We start from the raw sequence: 21,253 nt of genomic DNA, 5'->3' as shown, positions 1-21,253 counted from the left end.
TCAGAGGACTGCCAGGTTGAACAGAAGAATGGCTGGCAAACAGAAGAATAGCAGAAGAAAGAGAGCTGGAAATGAAGAGAGCTAGGGAGTAAGTTGAGAGATTGGAAGAGGTAGAGAAGGAAGGTAGAGTGGTAGAAAAAGGATTGGAGTGAGAGTAGGTTCTGGAGGAGAGAGGACTGGGACTACGGTATCCCCTCCAGGCAGACTCAGAAAACCAGTCCTCTCCCCCCCTCCCACTTCCATACAACCCACCACCACCATCTTCCCCACATGCCCTATTTTCTGTCAAGGTGGTGTCCTACATTCTCATCAGAAAAGTAAAACGGGGATAGGAAGAGGAAAGGAAATGTATTGGGTTGAAAAAGCAGATGGAAGATTCTGCTTAGTCTTCACTTTACCCTCATACAAATGGACAGTTGTTTAGCAACAGCTGGCAACACGTCAAAACGACTTGAAGAAATAGGTCCTGTTTGCAGTAGTATGCTTAAAAGGAGACATTAGAAGAGACTAGCAGGAAATGCTACTGCTATCTGCTCTAGGAGACAAACTGGTACCTGAGCGGTATGGGCAATTAACATTATGGAAATGAACCTAGCGGTTAAAAGCACCAACTGTGTGTGTGTGTGTGTTGGCACTCATCTGTGTGAGCCTTGTGGGTATGTAAATGCAGCAAGTGTGTGGTAATATACTAGTGTACGAGTGTGTGTATGAGAGAGAAAGTGTTTGTGTTGGTAATTATACCTCAATGTGGTAGGCTCATTTATAGCAGTGGTTGAATCCACTAGGGGATCATTTAGACTTTTCCATGTACATTTAAATCATTAAGCATGGAGCATGAAAAGCCAGCTGGTGACCCATCCATGTTGTGTAGCTGCAGGCACATGTAGTCCTAGTTCCCCAATACACTAGAGCAACACTTGGCGAGGGCTTCCTCCACCACTGAGACATGTTCCTTTGCTCTCGTCGATTATAAACTCAGTCGAGTGTCAAGTGGTTCTAACTTTTAAGAGAAATCATCTCGACAGTAGTTCTAAAACATGTATTGTTCCTTTTCTGGTAGGTTTTTCTTTTGTTGTATTTTAAGAACGGAGCTCAAAGTGGTAGAACACTTAAATGTCATCCATGCCTCTGTTTTCATTGCCTAATACGTATTGAGTTTAACCTGTGTTCTCACTATAGACCTGTCAAGTGAGCATAAAAGCATTGACGTGCGCTCTCCAAATGCTGCTGCAAAACAAATGTGTGGCCTGGCATTTATTAGATAAAAATGCAAACATCCTCTTGCTCCTCGGCTAATCTTATTTCAGGTTCTTTCAAATTACATCAACCTGCCACACAGCAGTTTTTGAATGCCCCCCCCCCCCCCCCCCCAAACAACTCTGCCTTTTTCATGTGTCGTCCCGCTGTTTGGTTAAACATGTTCAAATCCAATTAGTTTCACTTTGCTTGCTCCTGTCAGTCTCATTGGCCCCGTCCCTCTGTACTGTATGCCTGCATGTGGAAGAAGACTTATGAAAAATTTAAGCGTCCCCCCTTTTGGGGGTGAGGGGCTGTGTGTGTGTGTGGAGGGGGGGGGGGTTTGGGGAGTGGGGGGGGCTGTATTTGAAGGCCTGAAGCATCAACACAAAGCTGTTTAATAATTCATGCGTGTAGTCTGGCGAGGATATGATATGGTCCCTGGTAGTTTAGCGGCGTATCGTTGCAGCATGTTGAAGAAGCGTGGAGAGACATTGAGGGGACTCTGTGTCCTGCAGTTGGGCACAGTCACACTTTTGACTGGTTGGATGAGGCTGCCCCTCCACGGCAGGATTCCAGGTGTGTGAAGGTGGATTTGGCTCCGAGCCACAGGATAGACGGATGCACTGAGGTCAGTTTATCTTTGGAACATTTACGTTTCTTTTGAAGCCAAGTCTTTCAAGCCTGTCTCAAGTCCTCCACCATCATCCCTGTGCCCAAAAAGCCAAGGCCAACAGGACATAATGACTACAGACCCGTCGCCCTGACCTCTGGTAATGAAGTCTTTCGAGCGCCTGGTGCTGGCACACCTTAAATCCATCACTGACCCTCTACTGGACCCCCTGCAGTTTGCCTACAGAGCTAACAGGTCTGTGGACGATGCAGTTAACATGGCCCTCCACTTCACCCTACAGCACCTGGACTCCCCAGCATCCTATGCCAGGATCCTGTTTGTGGACTTCAGCTCTTCCTTCAATACCATCATCCCCGCCCTGCTTCAGGACAAGCTCTCCCAGCTGAACGTGCCTGATTCCACCTGCAGGTGGATCACAGACTTCCTGTCTGACAGGAAGCAGTGCGTTAAGCTGGGAACACAAGTCTCTGACTCCCGGTCCATCAGCACCGGATCACCTCAGGGCTGCGTCCTTTCTCCTCTGCTCTTCTCCCTGTACACCAACAGTTGCACCTCCAGTCATCCGTCCGTCAAACTCCTGAAGTTTGCGGACGACACCACCCTTATTGGGCTCATCTCTGGTGGAGACGAGTCTGATTGTAGGTGGGAAGCGGCCAACCTGGTGACCTGGTGTAGCCAGAACAACTCAATGCTCTTAAGACAGTGGAGATGGTTGTGGACTTCAGGAGGAACACAGCCCCACTCACCCCATCACCCTGTGTGACTCCCCAGTCAACACTGTGGAGTCCTTCCGCTTCCTGGGCACTATCCACTTAGTACTGCTAGTTTATGTACCCTTAGTATAGATAGTCCACATATTTAAATTTTAGGTATATGTTTATTGTATGCACCTTCCTGCCAAAGCAAATTCCTTGTCTGTGCAAACTTTCATGGCGAATAAATCCCATTCTGATTCTGATTCTTAAAGTCACTTTGAAGCAAGCTATCCCCACATCATTGGAACAATAATACACTTCATACTCTTGAAGTTATTCAAAATAATTGGACCTTGAACATTGAACACTGTTATTGTTATAAAGTAGAAAATGTAGACTGGTGATCTCAAACTGGGTTTGAGCTTACCTGGTCTGATTCATTCATCACTGTAGCCTTGAGAACAGCACAATTCCACTCCATCAGGACCTCTAAGGGACCTCTGTGGCTGAGTTAACAGTGCCTGAATACAAAAAAGTATACAGTACTCTCATCATCCAAGTTCCTGGTTGTGTGACCTTAACTTGAGTACCTCAGGGGCATTCCTTCTCTACTACTTAATATGTGGATCCTTGCTGTTTCTCATCCCAGCCACATCCGGGTTGTCAACCATCCTTCTGAAACTTCTGTACTATAATAGGTTGTGGATATGGAACAAACGTCTCCACAATGATGAGACATTGCCAGGTTATACAAAAAAGAACACACCAAAATCACAAACTTTAATCTTTCATTTGAGCCATTTTGTCGGGAAGATGGGATGGGGTGAATAATTTAGAGGTGTAGATGAGGCGAGAGGGAGAGGCGTTCTCTGTTCTACGCCCAAACAGCTGGTCGGGTCCCCACGCCGACAGATGGCTCGGCCCGTGTGGAGCGCTCGGCCGGCGTGAGGAACTGGCAGAATGTTCGGACGCCTTCACTCCTCTCTTTTCTTTCACTCTCTCTTTCTCCCACGCTCCCTCCAATTCTCTCTCTCTCTCTCTCTCTCTCTCTCTCTCTCTCTCTCTCTCTCTCTCTCTCTCTCTCTCTCTCTCTCTCTCTCTCTCTCTCTCTCTCTCGACCAATAACCTATAATAGTCGTAACAAACAAGAACAAATCGGACAAAACCCTGCCAGTTATCTGCTTGACTCTGTGCTGTAGCTGTTCTCTCTGTGGGCTTCTGTGTTGTGTCCAGGTGATTCTCAGGGATATTTCAGGCTCTCAGCATGACACAGTTTACTCACAGGTTCCCTCTGCCTACAGTAACCAGGCAGGGGACAGAACTGGGCTCCACATGAAAGCTTTAACCAGGGAAACACAGTGTCCTGATCATGCTTTTTACACTAGGATCTATACCTGTACAAGTGTGGATGATGATTGTAACATTTCTGCCATCTTGTTTTTCTCATTAATGTGCATGTGCCCTGTAAAAAAAATAGATAGTTTGATTATTCCCTATTCAGATAATCAGTACAGTTATTTATGCATAAAATCCAACAGACTTTTTGACCTTTTCTTCCAATCAGAGCTGCCAGAGAACTGGACGGACACCAAGGAGACGTTACTGGAGGGAATGGTGTTTAACGTGAAGTACCTGGGCATGACACTGGTGGGCCAGCCCAAAGGAGAGGACATGGCCACCGCCGCCATCCGCAGGATTGTGAGCACGGTGAGCATCCGGTTACCATGCCAACAAGAAGCTAGGCAACCACGGCCTTGTTATGAGCATGGGTTGAAGTTTAATCTTTACCTAAGCTAGCTGTTAATACAGTGATTGCCCTGTGATTTTATTTAGACAATTAGATGTACATAGACCTACAGACAGGTACTATACATCAACAAGTTACCTTAACAATTTTGTTGTGGAACCCTAACCCTATAAAAGTCCACGTTAACCTTCAATGCGGTCATGCCTTGTTTGCACATTCAGAATCCCATCATTTTTTCACAAGGCTGGTAGCTAAAGCTGCAATCAAACTGTTCTGTCGATGACCACCCACTGGTATGAAAACAAGCGACACACTTTCTCTTTTTGCCTTCCTTTCCATCAGAGTCAAAAAAACGAAATTGAACTTCTGTCACATGTACATAGACGCACACACATTTTATTCTGTATCTCGCTCAAAACTCTCTCTTTTATGCTTACTCCCTTTCTCCATCGCAGTCACACACATACACACCACTCCATTCATTCCACACCACCGGCGATGGGATTCCACATAATCTGTTTGAATCCCATCTCAGCAAAGAATAGGCCCAGCATCTAATAGTAAAACCCCCACTTCTCAATTAGAGACCATAGCAAACCTGCGAGGGCGATTAAGATTCAATTGATTTACTGTAGGAGAGTGGGGGAAAACACAAGTCAATTGTCTGCTGCGTTCCCTTGGAAACCAAGCACCTTGAATAGGATTATGGGAACTTGTTTGTTTGTTTTCATTGGGCTGCATTTTCCCCCTAGCCTTGAGGGTGCAAAAAGAGTTGAAAACCTGAACTTGGCGTGACAGAAACAAACGACAGATTGCTTTTTGCCTCTTGGCAACAGTTGGCTATTAGCATGACAGTATGACTCTGCTGCACTACCCTGTAAGAAAGCCATCCCCAGAGAAACCTTCAGGAACTCTGCTCTCTCTCCTCATCATAGTCCCTTTGTCTCTTGTGTTTGATGCACGGGCTATTGCAGAGGGACAGTGGTCTGCAGGGCATGGAAGCCTCAACAGGAAGGAAGACACCTGTCCCATCGTCCTTAAGATATCCTCTTTCTTTTTAACAATGACGCCTCCTGTTCTCTCCTCTCTGTTCTTTCTAGAGGAGAGCAGAAGTGTTGATTCATGTAAAGACCTAGAAATGTAGTTTTAAACACACACACACACATTATCTACAACTTGTTCTCACACTCAAAAAGACCCATCAAGCCAGTAGGGTCTAGACGTAAAGCTCTCATGTGTTCTCATTCTGGCAGTGTGGTCCTGTGGAATAACTTTACAGCACACATGGTGCCAGTGGCGATGCCAGTAGGCACTCAGCTCAGCTCTCCAGCAAGTCAGGGTGTTTTATATAAGGACAGGGGGGTGTGTTTCCTGACAGTCTGACCTCCTTTCAGATATCTCAAGTACTGTTGGCTAGCTCTGTTTGTTCTGTCTATAGCTTCCGAGCTATAGTAGGTCTTTTACGGTGTGTGTGTGTGTGTGTGTACAATCAGCAGGCCCGAGCCAGTACCAAGAAGTTCCGTAAGGTTACGCTGACTGTCTCCCCGAAAGGAATCATCATCACAGATACAGAGACCTCAGACCTCATAGAGAACGTCTCCATATACAGGTAATTGTGACATCGTAAATGATGTCTCCATAATCATCATTATTTACATTTTTTACATTTTTAGTCATTTAGCAGACGCTCTTATCCAGAGCGACTTACAGTAAGTACAGGGACATTCCCCCGAGGCAAGTAGGGTGAAGTGCCTTGCCCAAGGACACAACGTCAGTTGGCATGACCGGGAATCGAACTGGCAACCTTCAGATTACTAGCCCGATTCCCTCACCGCTCAGCCACCTGACTCCCATTATGATGTCGGAGAGGATGTCTTCATATACACGTGATCATAAATAACATCTCCATATAAAGGACATTATGACATTAATAGAGAATATCTCCCTATAATAATTATGACCTCAAAGAGAATGTCTATGTAAACAGGCAAGTATGACCTCATAGAGAAGGTCTCCATAGATGGAACATATACTTCAAATAAACTTCTATTATAATGCCACAGTATCCTCTTCCTTATCTAGGTCACTTTGCGCTGTGTCGTGGCTCCCCCTTCTCTGCGTGATTAAACCATACAGCTCTCTGCTCCTCAGTCAAAGTGGGTCTCACATTCGATCCCCTCGCCTGGGAAAGCAATCAGGAAACGACTCCAGAGACGAGCAGACGATTCCATGGCTTCTTTCCTGCTTTTATGATTGTTTTTTCCAATGACTAAGGACAGCATAGCTCGTTTATAGCATCATATCCCGACGAGATCATCAGAGGACTCAGACCAAGGTCTCTCTGAGAAGCACGAAGCTAGCTGGGATTTCCCGTCTGTATAAAAAAAAGGTGTTTGAGAGCCTGCAGCCTCTCTGATAAATTCTCAGTTTGGTTGCTCTTCCTGTAACTCTGATATGGAGGAACTTTCTAGAAGTTGCACTGGGACTCCACCCCCCCCCTTCTGCCATGCAATTAAGAGGATGAGTGTGTGTATTGTGATGTTTAGCAGGCCTCGGGCACTGTAATATAGGCCGGTCCTCGTGTCCTTCAGGATTACAATACGAAACATCATATGGCTGGACTGTGATTATGGCAGTGTTCAGAGCGGGATAGGTTGTTTACGTGTGTTTGTCTGTATGGTGTGTGCGTGTCTGTGTTTGTGTGTGTATCGATGTGTGATCCTGTGTGCATCCTGTGAGTTGGTGGGGGGGGGGGGGGAGTGGGTTGTGGAGGGGGAGGGGTTGAATGCATCTAGACTCAGGAGGCATTGAAGCATGTTTTTTCTGATCCATGAGACTTTGTGTGTGTGTGTGTGTGTGTGTTTGCACGTGTGAGACTACACACCCCACTGATCCACCTTATCAGCTAAAACAGACCATGGGCCAGGGGAAGCATCTTCCCTTTCATCCTCCCCTCCTCCCCCTCCTGCTCTGTCCAAGAAGAAATCTCTCTCTCCGTATCATGACCAGACTGAGCTTTGATCACACACAAATGTCCATTGCTAATTACTCATCTCTTGTGCCCACTTTAAAGCTGATAGGGCCAGTGTTTTATACCATGCTGGGCTAACAGTGAGGTCAATAGAGGACACATTTTGATGATGGATCGATTAATCATCCAACTGAACTATCCCCCCTATGCTTGCATTTTTGTTTGTGTGTGTGTGAATTAAAGTGTTGCTTGGAATCCCTTTGTTAGGTTAGGTTGAGGGTGTTGGTAGAGTATTCCTTGTCATTGGTTGTGTGTGTGTGTGTGTGTGTGTGTGTGTGTGTGTTCAAGGCAGCTGAGGCTTCATCTGATAACCTCAGGCTATAGGTTTTAGCTAGGATAGAAATGAGCTGTCATTGTCTGGAGAAGAAAGCAAGCAGACAGTTGTTGTGTGTGTGTGTAGAGAGAACAGCTTCCTCAGTCCTCTTCATCTCAGCTCTTGGAGAAGGCATATCAAAGCCACATTCCTCCCTCCGCTCGTTAAGGAGCTGATACAATACGCCAGCTTGTCTACAGCTGTGGAATTTTGTCAGTTCTTTTTAGTGTGAGTTTGTTTTGATGTGAGTCATTTGGTGTATCTCAAGTTGGAGGCTAAAAGAACCTTGCCTTATGCATAAACAGGAGTGTGAGGAAGCTGAGCCAAGCTTCAGTGTTTTGGACAGATTGTCAGGTAACATTTAGTCAAGGGATGTTACACGTCACCTAGGTATGTAATACATTTAAATGACTGGTACATTCTGAAGACTGTGTGGGGAAATAAAAAATATATACATTTAGCATACTTTGGAAAATTATTCTCCCAATCACACACGCGTACACACACACACACACACACACACATCAGCAAACACATCCTGACATGATAGACAGAGCACAGCTATTTTTGACGCACCCTAGGATGTGATATATGCAGACTTCAGTAGGAGAGCATCCTGACCAAGCAGGTCACTGCTCAGATGTGCTCTCCTTCCACTGCTGCCCTACTGACAGAAGAGTACACAGATTTGGTTTTTTTCTTTTTATTCACATGGCTGCCACATTATAATAATCATTTTTTCAATGACCTGGACTGAATTGCATTATACTTCATGTTCATATGTCACCGAGGGGTGTGTGTGAATATTGATGTCATTGTATCAAGATGACAGATGTTTTTGTGAAATACAGGATTTCTGTGCTTCTACTGAAAAGAGAAATTGAATATGAAACCCTACCATTGTAGTAAGTTATATTTGTTATTTTAATGAAGTTATTGACTTGCTGGAATTGAACTACAGTATAGTCCGCCAAACTATGTTTAAGCAATAACTCTCGAAGGTTTATGATTATATCACAGCTAATAATAATAATAATAATAATACATTTTATTTCTAACGCACCTTTCATCTGAAAACAGATCTCAAGGTGCTACAGTTAAGAGTTATAAAACAAGGTAAAACATCAATATAAAATACAATTAGACAATTAAAACTCATAAGATCTGCTAAAAAGAAATGGATCGAAATGGATGGAGCTAAGAGACGTTGTTCAGCCAGATGCGAAGTGAAGGCTAAACACACATCACCATATATAGGACACCCCTCCACCCTCCTCCTTTCTGCTCTCCCTCAATTAAGCCCCAAATATAAACAATAACTTATGCTACACTGCAAGCAAAGAGGGATTCGTGAATGAAGAGCGTATCTTGGGCGTTCCTATTTGGGTCAGCCCTCAGCGACGCAAACAGCAACAGTTAGCAATCCTGGTGGGGTTTCAGTGCTGCTTATTTCTAGCTTGTTGTTTGATAGAGGAGTTAATGACTTCGTTAGAAGGACTCGTTTGAAGTGGAGCAGTAAGTGGCCACTCCTTGTTGGTTCCCACAGGTATGTGAGTTAGCATGGGCATACACAGATCTATACTCCACAGTCCCCCATAGGGTGGAGGGATAATTTATTAATCCTCTACTATCTCTCTCTCTCTTTCTCTTTTTCTCTCTCTTTCATGATGTTCAATGAAAGCCCCAAACACCTGTGAATTGAAAGAGCTCTTTGATCTAGAATGTTGAAAGTGAAGAATCGACCTTCAGATGTAAATTGAGCTAAATCAGAGACTGAGATTTGCCAAGAAATAAACCCCCTACAAAACACAATTGTTAAATTTTTGGCGTTTAATAGCATCTTTGCTTACGATTTATGTGCATGGATACTCTACCTCAATTCCTTACCCACCCTTTTTGTAATGTTGTGTGCAGGCGTATTTCTTTGTGTGTGTGTGTAAAGTATGTGTGAACGTGTAGGTTATTTTGTGCGGAACTGGACTTGTGTGTTTGCAAGACAGACTTGCACAAAACACACAGGGCAACCCATGTCAAACATTCGTGTTGCATGTGCGTGAGAGAGCGTTGTACAGTAGAGATCAGAGTGCTCTGCAGCTGAACCTAATTGGTACTCTGAGCAGACAAGTGATTGGCGGAACATCCTCTGAAGAAAAGGAACTGAACCTGAACAGTCACTGAAGCATCCTTGGTTTACCCTTCAACCTCCTGTCTGCCCTTTAATAAACCGGGCCTGTTGGAGTATCATCAGCACAACCACTCCCTGTGAGTCGGCTGATATGGACACCGCTTTAATCAAGGGTTTATATCAAACACAGAGCCACCGAGGATGAGATATTCCTCTGCTTCTCTATTCTCTATTTCTACTCCTCACCTAATTGACACACGCACACAGTTCCTCATTAGGAACATACAGAGACCTTGGTAAGGAACATACAGGGACATTGTTTAGGGACACAGGGATATACAGAGACTTTGGTTGGGGACATACAGGGTATTCAAGATTATAACATCAACCTCTTGATTCTAGAAAAGCCTGAATTAATACCACACTCCTCAGCCCTGTCATGTACTGTCAGGAGGATGATCCGGTGGTTAGGTTGTACCAAATGGCTTTTAGATGACAGTAAAACAAAAAAATGTCTTGATGCTGCGATCATAAAGTCTGTAAAACTAGTAAGATAAAGGTGAAACGATTGGAATAGCATGTCTTGATCACTTGAAGTGTCGCTACAGCTCAGAAGGTTGTATGATTTTCATTATAAGACATGAAGCTGTGATGGTGATGTTGGGCAGTTCTCATGTATGATGCTCATTGGCCAATTTTCATGGTAATTCTCTTTTCAGTCTTGTTCTGTGAAACCCATCTGTGATATATCATCTGCATATTATTCATGACCTTCCCTCAGCTCAAGCTGTGATTGGTCTTTAAATGCATATGCAACAAGTATGGAACAGCAGAACCAGGGTATTCAAAAGCTCAGAACCCTCAGAATAACCTGATGCAATGATTGCATTATAACGTAAATTGCAATGTTATGGCCTCATGTTGAATTATTTTGTCACGTTTCTTTTGCAGAATCTCTTACTGCACAGCTGATAAAACTCAGGATAAGGTCTTTGCCTACGTTTCCCAGAGTCAGTTTAATGAAACCCTGGAATGCCACGCTTTCCTGTGCCAGAAGAAGAAAATTGTAAGTCTCCTTCCACCATCTCAATCTACGATGTTTCCTCTTCCAAACTTCGTCCCTTGTGTTTGATAATATAATACACGTATTACAATACAATTAAGTCAGATCTTTAACAGTTGGAATGAGAAATCAGAACTTTTTTTTATTAGTTAATCAAATTTCCCAAAAGGGTAGTTGTTGAACACATTTTCCCATGAAAAGTAAACTCATTCTTATAGTTATGCTGTTGAATGTATGCATTCACAGGGCAAAGTCCCACTCATTTGTTTGTTCCTCAGGACACCTACTCAACGTTGGGTGTGTGTCTCCATCTGGTGGTTGTTATAAAGTACTTCACTGTTCCCTGAGGCTCCTTTTCCTTCTGTGGTTTCCCAGGCCCAGGCTGTGACACTCACGGTGGCTCAGGCCTTCAAAGTAGCCCTGGACCTGTGGGAAGTCGCTCAGGAGGGTAGGTTACTTTGGTGATTTATAAAATCTTTGAATATTTAAGTATACCTTGTTTGTCCTGGTTATTTTTAGCTCTCCTTTCAGGAAAGTATCTTGTTATTTATAAGATCTTTGCATTTATGAATACCTCCAAGAACTGGGTGTCTGAGTTGAGGATTCATTCTCTCTGGCCTCAGATAAAAGCAAGAAGGCGAGGAGCTGCTGCACCTGCTCTGTCGGGGAAGGCCAGACCGAGACAAGCACACACTGTGTCTCAGGTAACTCAACTAACAATTGATTCAGTTACTGACTGAATTATTTAAAGGTAGATGATCCTCTTAATGTCATCTTAATATGCTTATGTTACACTAGTTCACTTTCTTCAATGCATGCAAATTAGCAACTTGTTCCATGAATACATTTACATTTATTCATTTAGCAGACGCTTGTATCCAAAGCGACTTCCAAGATCGAGCTTTACAAAAAGTGCATAGGTGAATGATCATAAACAACGAGATAGCCACAAAAAACATTGCGGGAAGCCAAAACATGATCATACATTGTGATAAGCAATCAAGTGCCAATGGGAAGAAACATAAGAGCAAGTAGTTAAACAAGTTACAAATTAAACAATATGAACCTCAAAAGTGCAAGAGTGTACCTGTAGGAAAGCAAGCAACAATAATATAATTTACAGAATACATTTATATTAACTTTTAGATATACAATAAACACTATGGCCCAGTTTCCCAGACATGGATTAAGTAAGAGAAAAATCCAGTGAACATCTCAATAAAAAAGTATTTTAGTCTAAGACTAGTCTAAATCCATGTCTGGGAGACTGTGCCGAGGTGGCCTTTTCTATGAATGCTGAAAATGCTCCCTCTAATAAGAATCCTGCTGTAAAAAGAGACAATCCACCGTCTCAGCCCAGAACTTTTAGTAATTATAACCAATTTGTTCAGCAGTAGCATACAGCCCAGCAGTTGCAATGACCTTTATATGGATTGGTCTAAAACTTCACTGTTCCGCTCCAGCCCTGGAGGGGGTCAGAAGGGCTGTGAATTCCCTGTTCATCAACCACACTCTGACAATCCGCAAGTCATCTTAGTCAAGACTGAGCTATTTTCTGCTCCCTTTCCATTTCCCAATGGTGGCTTCACTCTGACAAATTCTTATGTTGGCCTGAAGCGCTCCAAGTTGAACAGGAAGTTAAACTTTCTGCAGTTTTACATTCTGCCTTTGTGGACCTGCAGACTGGAGCACATTGAAGGTGGCCATGGACTTTACTTAGTGTCTTTTACAACAGAAATAAAAATAATGACCCTCTGATTCTATCCTCTCTTCTTTCAGACCCAGAGAAACACAAGCCACAGGGGGTGGAGGAGAAACTCAGGCGGCCATATCTCTCCACATCCCTCAGCTCGCCCTCCCCACGCAACAATCCCGCCCGGAGACGACCAATCAAACACGACTCCTGGGTAGGTTGTGACCTTGGTCTGCTGACTGCTGTTTAAACATGATAACCAGACCGAATATGGATAAATCCCGTGTATCTTTGTCCATGGTTGAATTGAAATAGTTCTACGATATTATTTATGATAAGCAATAAGTGAAAGTCAAGCCTTTTATTCATGTGTTAAAAATGGCAGGATTTAAAATAAATGTGTATGAAATGCTTGTGGCATAATTGTACATAAATATGTTTTACAATTTGATGTTGTGCCTTACCAAACTGTGAACACTGGATGGCGACCTTCTCTTCAGAATGTTTTCATTCAGCTCTCCTGAGTTGTACATGTAGGGTGTAGCCTGAATGGGTGGACTTTTTTCCTCCTTTTAACCGTACAGTTGGTCTAATAATGGAACAGTCTACTTGCAATGGGGCTGCCCTGGGATACAAAATCAATCTCCCTCGCTCTTGCTCAGCTGATGGGCTTCTCCACTTTGTATGCTTTGATGACATTTACATTTAGTCATTTAGCAGACGCTCTTATCCAGAGCGACTTACAGTAAGTACAGGGACATTCCCCCGAGGCAAGTAGGGTGAAGTGCATTGCCCAAGGACACAACGTCAGTTGGCATGACCGGGAATCGAACTGGCAACCTTCGGATTACTAGTCCGACTCCCTCACCGCTCAGTGCTAAATGACTAAATGTAAATGTCATCAAAGCATACAAAGTGGAGAAGCCCATCAGCTGAGCAAGAGCGAGGGAGATTGAGCCACCTGACTCCCTCCCTCCCTCCCTCCCACTCCCTGGCTGATGATTAAGCCTAATATCATCAGCCAGTCCATCTCAACATGATTATAAAGTCTCTCTTTCTATTGATTGAATTTAATAGTATTTTGCCATTTGAAGTCCCTACACGTATCCTTGTCCTTTTTTATGTGGCTTCTGCTTCCTCTGCTGACTAGAGAATATAAGGACATTTTATGTGGTCCAATAGGATGTATTGAACTCACAAATGGAGTGTGCAATTTCACTGTGATAGACCATTTTTGTATAGAATATTGATCTAGAAATATCAGTCTCGTTACAGCAGGCTATAGATATACTTGTCTTCATCAAAACTACTACCTCATTTTTGCTCTGTAGGCCAGAAAGGATTTGCAAATAATTTGATTTTGCACATTGATTAACTAGTGTGAAACCAGACATGTCATACAGAGAGCTGTCATGACGACTGATAATGCTGTACCACAGCAGACGCACACCGTGCTGCACTGAAACGTGTGTTGGTGATGAAAATAGTTTCTAATCGTGTTGTGTATCCATCCACAGGATGTGGAAGATGGCCTTGATGATGCATTCTCAAGGTACTGTAGACATCAATACTTGTGGTATGTGTGCGTGTATGCGCACAATCTTAGTCATCATGGCTCTTTTAATAATGTTACTCTAGTTTATTGTTTCAGTGTTGAGTAGCTTCTTATTTCGTATTTTGTTTCTATCGCTAAAAGATAGAACAAACGTGATGCTAAATAGTCAATTTAAAACATACATGAAGATAATGAAGAGATATGTACATGGTGTATTCAATAAACATGAAGACATAAAGTATATACCGGTACACTGTTATGTAGTACAGTGATATCCATTCATGTGTAGATGAAGCATTTTGAATGAGGCAGAAAGGGTCAAGAAATTCACCTTCCAACCCCTCATAAATGATTCAAGCTCAATTCGCTGACACTAACAGTCTCTCACACACGCACACACAAACAAACACACACACACACACTTCCCAAAGAAAGTGCATTCAGGAGGCTGAACGAACAAATATCATTTTCCCTTCACTGCTAAGAATATGACATACTGCTTGTTCATTCAGCATGTGTAGCATTTGTGACACAAATATCAATGAGAGGCTGCCTAGTCTTTCATGGAGCTCACTCAAGCATATTGGCAGAAATTCAGGCAAAGCTAATTGAGTAGCTTTCTAAAGCTTTCTGGAAAAGGAGGAGGGTTAAGGTGCTAAATGTTAACTCAGATAGGTTCTTGGCCCAGTGCTGCAGTATTTTCTTATAATAAGATTCCGGGGTTAAGTTCAATGTTAAAGTCTTAAACATTAGACTCCTGGACAGTCAATGTTTCAGGAGACTGTATTGGTTACATAGTACACTTCATGATATGGATATTTAGCAACTCCATATTAATTACTCAGGGTCAAAAATATTGTTTATTGAATCTATAGTCATGCTAACCAGTGTAAACCGAAGCCTAGTCGACTATATTTAAACAATCAGAGCAATTTCCAAACTGTGGTTAAAGGTACAATAGGTAAGATATTTTAAGTAACAAAATGTGTTGTCCCCTTTTAGCATGTTGTGTAAGCTAATGAGTGCTGCTGTCTAGTCAATTAAGTTTGCGCAATCCTGTTACAGCCAATTTCATTCAGCGAGGCAGGCCTTCCTTCTTGGCGGGTGCGTACGTTCAGACAAGAATTGGGGGCGCTGTTTCTCTTATTTGAGTGTCTGTGCATGTGTTGTCATTATATAATCAGCTGTGAGCCTGTGTCCCAGAGTGGAACATTATTTCTCCATAAACACAGGACAGGAATGGATCCTCTTCACTTTAGCCAGAAGACAGCTCATTAAGCGCAAAGCCTCCCGCTAGCACAGCTCCTAGACGCTTAGGACCCGCTGATTCGGTTATAGAGAAGAACCACAGGGAAGGAAGGTAGAACTAAGAGAGTAGTTTAGCACATGAAAAGACAGGAGGGTTCTGGATACACTGTTCATGTCTAGCAGCACTGGGTAGTCGTTAAAGCTGATGGTCTGGGCGGAATGGCTTTGTAGTCGATGGAAGGGTGTGAATGTGATTTATTATTTATTGATCGTGTGATGACAGTCCTTTAATTGCAATCCAGTCGTCTGTGGATTGTAACAGTGCTATGGTATGTGTGCTACAGTGGGTGGAGTGAGTCGTCTGCATGTCAGGTGCTATAGGACGACGGAGCACTGCATGTGTCACAGTTACTGTTACATTTAGTCATTTAGCAGACGATCTTATCCAGAGCGACTTACAGTAAGTACAGGGACATTCCCCCCGAGGCAAGTAGGGTGAAGTGCCTTGCCCAAGGACACAACGTCATTTTGCACGGCCAGGAATCGAACCGGCAACTTTCTGATTACTTGCCATATTCCCTAAGCACTCAGCCACCTGACTCCCTACTGTTGCTCGATCTACAAGTCCATTTTTTCCCTCTTACTGATTTTCTTACCTATGCACACACACACACACCCACAACCACACATCTGGATGTGTTCATCTAAAAGCCCCACACTCTTTATTATCGTCCATGTTTTTTTCCCTACAAATGAACATATGCATTTGGTGTTCATCAAGATCAATCACTAGTCCACATGGGGTGACTATGTTTGCTCACTGTTTGTGTTCTTAGATTTACAGACCAGATTGATCTGACCACTTCACTTTTTCAGTGTTTTCCAAATGACTTTGAGAATATCAATACATATTGGTGTTTGGTCTTTCACACTCTTGCAAAGACTGGTGCTCACATTGAATCATACCCACTGTACCCTGACACGGTTTTGGCTGTAGAGCTATATAAAAGTAGATTTTAAGATGCATCAAAATGCTTCAATATCAACACAATGTCAATGCTCTGACATGTTAATTGAAGTAAATTGAATAATTGATGTAGATATACCTCTAAAGCAGAAGTTACAAAGTTTAAACTCCTTGCCTGGCACATTACGAAGCCTGAATAATTCAACCTTGTATAAAATGTGATGTTCTCGTTGCTTTAATTTAGCTTGCTCGCTCACATAAAAAGAATCCCCATTTAGCCAGAGTGGGGTCACACTCAGACATTGTAGATAATGTATTGAGATCTAAAATAAAGATGTCCACAGTCACTGGTTAGTGCCACCACAGCTGGTCCATCTAGCCTAAAACTCACTCTGAACTCTCATGAGGAAGTTGATGAAATCCAAGCTCTCCAGCTGTACTGTGGCATAATAGTTGTCACTTTGTAGAATAGTTGAAGGAGCGCTTTACAACAAAACAATTTGTAATATTATAATAATTCACCATGTATATGATGAAAAGCCTTATTTTGTGCATAGGAATTTGATTTACGATATGAAATGCACGGTGAAATGCTAATCAAGCATATTCAAGAAGAAAAAAAACTGTATATATTGAGTGGAGTGGCCCTTAAACGTGTACTCTGTTTCCAACCTGCCATGCAGCAATATGGATGTAGAGGAGATGGACATGGGTAAGTGAGGTGAGATGATCATTGCATGTCTGATGCGTGTTTGGCATCATACCGTATGGCGGTTAACGTAAATTCATCACTCACCCACCATACACTATCCTTCACTGTTATTATATAATCATCAGACCGAAATGATCATGCAAGTCCAAGCAGGTTGATTTCCTTTGCGGTGGTAAAAACTAGACTTTCGATACACTCATTGCAGCGTTGCATTGTAAAGGGATATTTTTTGGAATTACCAATAGTAGAGGGGGCCTTGGTGGAGCATTAACTGTGGTCTTCCATTTACTGCATGTTTAAAGTGTGCTGGTAAAGTGTGCTGTTATAGTGTGCTGTTTTAGTGTGCTGTTTTAGTGTGCTGTTATAGTGTGCTGCACATGTCAAACACACATTAGCTTGTGTTTTTTCCATGCACTCTTATCCCCAAAAATTCTTGTTGGTCTGTAATTCATTTTTGTGAGTGTGTCTGATTCTGACTCTGTCCATGTATTACAGTTTGATAGCCCGTGTGTGTGTGTGTGTGTGTGTGTGTGGCCAACAGGTATTGTGATTCCTTTCTCATACTGACTGTCAGTTTGGCACCTCTCCAGATAGCACTCTGGACCTTTGTCTCACTCCATCCTCATTATCATTCCATCACTCAAATACATTTTTCACTGTTCCTCTCACTTTCTTTTCTCTCTCATTTGGCTCCTTGGGTACACTCTTTCTCTCTTTGACCTTCTCTTTCTGACCTCTGTCAATTGGCTTCTCTCTCTGCTTCTTTTTATCTCTCCGTCTCTGTAAGGCAGAGTTTCTGGGTACATGTACAGCTTGAGTCTCTGTAAGGTCCAGAGGTCATGCAGCGAGGCCCCCTCTGAGCAGAATATAGCATGCAGTCCAGACAGTGGGGAGACAGTAAGGAAAATCATGTACAAATAAGGCTTATGTGATTAACGACCACTTGAACCTGTTGAACGTTCTAGTGTGTCAATACACTGACCACTGAAGACCCGTTAAGGAAGCAATTCTGTGCATTCTATATCTGTACTGTCCAACTCATGTATTTAAGCACTCTTGTAAGAGAGAGTCTCCACTCATGCCATCAGCTTGTCTTGAACTGATTGTTTGATCCGGGCTGCTCGACTAATAAACCAAAGTCAACTCCTCTCCTTTGTCGTGACTCCTTCCGGCCTGCCTTCTCCAGAATTTACATCTTATCAGTCTCTCACTTTCTACCTGCCCCCATCTCTGCCTCCTCTCTCCACCTCTCTGTCTTCCAGACTGGCAGAGTCCCGCTCCGGACCCTTCTCTGAGGACGCACCTCTAAGTCCCCTGGAGGCCCGGCTCGATGACCTCATGTCTCTGAGCAGTGATGACTCAGACTTACGCTCACAACATCGACTGCTTAACAAGTTGTCCCCACAAACCATGAATACCTGACTGCCAAAACACACTTTTATGCCCTCTTTACAAATGAAATTGCCCGTCATATAATGGTTCTCATAATCAACCTGAAGACTGACTTGCCTAAAACCTTCTACAATTCCAACACGTGTAAGGCATCACAACATTAATCTTCCCAAGGATATAATTGTACTTACATATTTTAGGATTTCTACTGCCAAACATTGTAACAAGCCTTTTTAAATTCCACTAATATAAGATTGTACTTTATTTGAATTTCTACTGTCAGTTACAACTGTCAGTCACTTAAAGTTTTTTCAGTTTATTTATTTAGAGGAGATGGAATCAAACTTTTGTATCTTAGGCAGTCAATGAATAAATCTATTTTTCTTACAGTACCTTTTAAGGATACAGAACCTTTAAGGATCAACAAGAACTAAGTCCTACCAACTTTCAATGTTTCTTTAGAACACATTTACAGATGGACATCAAGCTCACATTTCTCAACAGCAATTATTAGATATTTTATATCTGCTCAGTGGAATATTAGCTTCTGAAGTCTGAATAGTTCTCTCCAGTGGTCCAGTTAGGAAACATAAGCTGGTACGAATGCTCAGTGGTTTTTATTTATTTCATTATGAATTATAGATTCCTTTGATCTAGCATGTTGATGCCTTGGTTTTTGTGAAGAACAAAAGGGAACTTGACATATAATCAATCAATTGTTAGACCAGGTTTCTTTCATCCAGTGACATGCTGTACTGTACAACACTCTGGTGTTTCTGTGCTATGATATGAATAGCATGCATTGATCACTGAATAAAAACAGGACCCTTTGATCTCAGCATAAAGGTTTTTACATTATTCACTTATGAACCTTTTAATGTTTATTTAACAGTAACTGTTCTATCATTACATTTTTGCACACAACATCTAATAATATGCCAGTAACCTATATCTTGTCATTAGATTTATCATCAATTGACAGTGACACACTTAATTTTAGCCATATATTTCCCCCTCTATCTACTTATGAGAATGTCATATTTACAATTAAAATGTGTAACAGTTGAGAAGCTAACCTAGAGGTCCTGCATTTTTAGATTGTGATCGAAAATATTCTGTGCTGTATGAAATGTTTTCTGTGCTTCTCATGTCATTGGGGACCTAAGCCCTGACTCAGTAAATGTGTCATTTCCTATCCCTCCTATCCCCTTTCACTTTACTTCAGTGACAGAAAATGCTTAAAATTTCTAAAAAATGATAGAAATATTCTCATCACGTTGTAGTCAATTCTTGAAAAATGGCACGAGCAAATGGCTTTTAGCATTAAGAGCCCTTAATGTGTTTTAACACATATCTGTCAGAGGACTATCCAAGTCAAAACAAGGTTGCAATCTTAATTCCAATGTTTAATGTCCAATGCTTAATGTTTTTCTTTTCTGAATTCAGCTACTAACAGGTCATACAGGTTCATGTTTTCCTTGTACAGTACTGATTTGAACTATTGAAGGTATCAATGTAAAGTGTATACAAGGAAGGACAACTTTATATCCTAATTCTGTATTTTTTCAATGTTAAAAATTGTGTAATTATCTTATGTATATTAGGATATTTTAAATGGTAGAATCAGGATTTATTGTCAGATCATGTGTTCAAGTCTTGTTGAATTACAATGTGTTAATGTGAATTTGTGAATGCCTTGAATTTTGCATTGATACTGTAGGTAGAGCATTTTGTATAACTGGTCAAGTTTCCTACTGCAGACATTGCTTTATTTTAGAAGTAATTTAGACACAAACAGAAAGACACAATTACCTTTACACTTAAGATACAAAATATTTAGATTTGGACCCATATTGATAGAAGTATTGGTGTGAAGCAAGAAGGAGGGAAGGAGGGGGATTCTGGGAGTTGTTGTCATGACTGCAGAATATTTGCAAGGCTTATCAGGTTAGACCATGGCTTAATTGCATTGTTTTGCCTAGACTGTCTCAAATACCACCTGGCTCCCATATGTCAGGGTATGTGAGGAGTGTGAACATTAGATTTACATTTAGTCATTTAGCAGACGCTTTTATCCAGAGCGACAGCAGAAGATAACAGCAGAAGCTCTATAGATATAAGCACATTGTATCTCATAAGGTATTGCAGTGCTTTTCTACTACTGTAGCATTTTGTATGAGACACTCACTTGATGGGAAAGGGGGGAAATGTTCCAGTTTCAGTCAAAGGTAAACTAAGTCTAATGTGCCATGTTGAGTTCAAACTATGGCATTCTCCTGACCCCTGCTACCTAGGCATTGCCTTTCCTTCTCCTGTGGAGGAAATGTTTTTTCTTTGCCATATTAACTTTTTCTCCTGAATCCAGTCCAACACCTGGTGTTTGTGTGTGTGGAGTGTGACTTCCTCTTATTGCTGCAGATTTTAAGATTGGCTGTTTTCAATGTCTCTTGGAGGACTCGGAAATTGGATTTTAAAATGTGTAAACACAAGGGAAATTAACATAACCTCTATAGAGTACCAAAAGTTGACTTAAGAACATGTATTGCTTTTTGCATTGTAAGCCAGACCATTTATAGTTGAACTGCATCTTATCATTTCAAATGAATTATTGAACTCAGTTGCATGGTTTTTGAATGATTGTGATACATACAGATCCATATTTGGAACATTTTTCAACAGAAACAAGACATTTGAATAATTTCCGACATCAATGTAATGGTTCATTATGTATTCAAATATATTTAATTAGAGTCCTTGTCTATAATATGTTTGTGACTAGTATGAAGTGGTGTTTACTTGATCAGTCTATTTTGTAAAGAAGGTGCTCATTTTCTGAGATCTA

The 21,253-nt window shown here is 42.0% G+C and overlaps 1 protein-coding gene across 4 annotated transcripts in view; it reads left to right on the top strand.

Annotated features, from left to right (window-relative positions):
* Window positions 1-19,752, top strand: part of si:dkey-71h2.2 (low density lipoprotein receptor adapter protein 1) — a 31,693-nt gene extending 11,941 nt beyond the window's left edge. Inside the window, exons 2-10 of one of the 4 annotated variants that reach the window (XM_062467837.1) lie at window positions 4,130-4,272; window positions 5,806-5,921; window positions 10,733-10,847; window positions 11,220-11,292; window positions 11,468-11,548; window positions 12,624-12,751; window positions 14,055-14,089; window positions 16,991-17,019; window positions 18,282-19,752. In XM_062467837.1, the coding sequence (XP_062323821.1) occupies window positions 4,130-4,272; window positions 5,806-5,921; window positions 10,733-10,847; window positions 11,220-11,292; window positions 11,468-11,548; window positions 12,624-12,751; window positions 14,055-14,089; window positions 16,991-17,019; window positions 18,282-18,328 (767 nt within the window). In that variant the 3' untranslated portion in view covers window positions 18,329-19,752. Of the gene's footprint in view, window positions 1-4,129; window positions 4,273-5,805; window positions 5,922-10,732; window positions 10,848-11,219; window positions 11,293-11,467; window positions 11,549-12,623; window positions 12,752-14,054; window positions 14,090-16,990; window positions 17,029-18,281 lie in introns of all 4 variants that reach the window. The other 3 variants (XM_062467838.1, XM_062467836.1, XM_062467835.1) reach the window with 3 other exon arrangements.
* Window positions 19,753-21,253: the final 1,501 nt, after the last annotated feature.

The sequence above is a fragment of the Osmerus eperlanus genome, chromosome 8 (genome assembly GCF_963692335.1).
Source record: "Osmerus eperlanus chromosome 8, fOsmEpe2.1, whole genome shotgun sequence".
Lineage (NCBI taxonomy): Eukaryota > Metazoa > Chordata > Actinopteri > Osmeriformes > Osmeridae > Osmerus > Osmerus eperlanus.
Note: the sequence above shows the minus strand (reverse complement) of the source record. Positions and strands in the feature narration are given on the sequence as shown.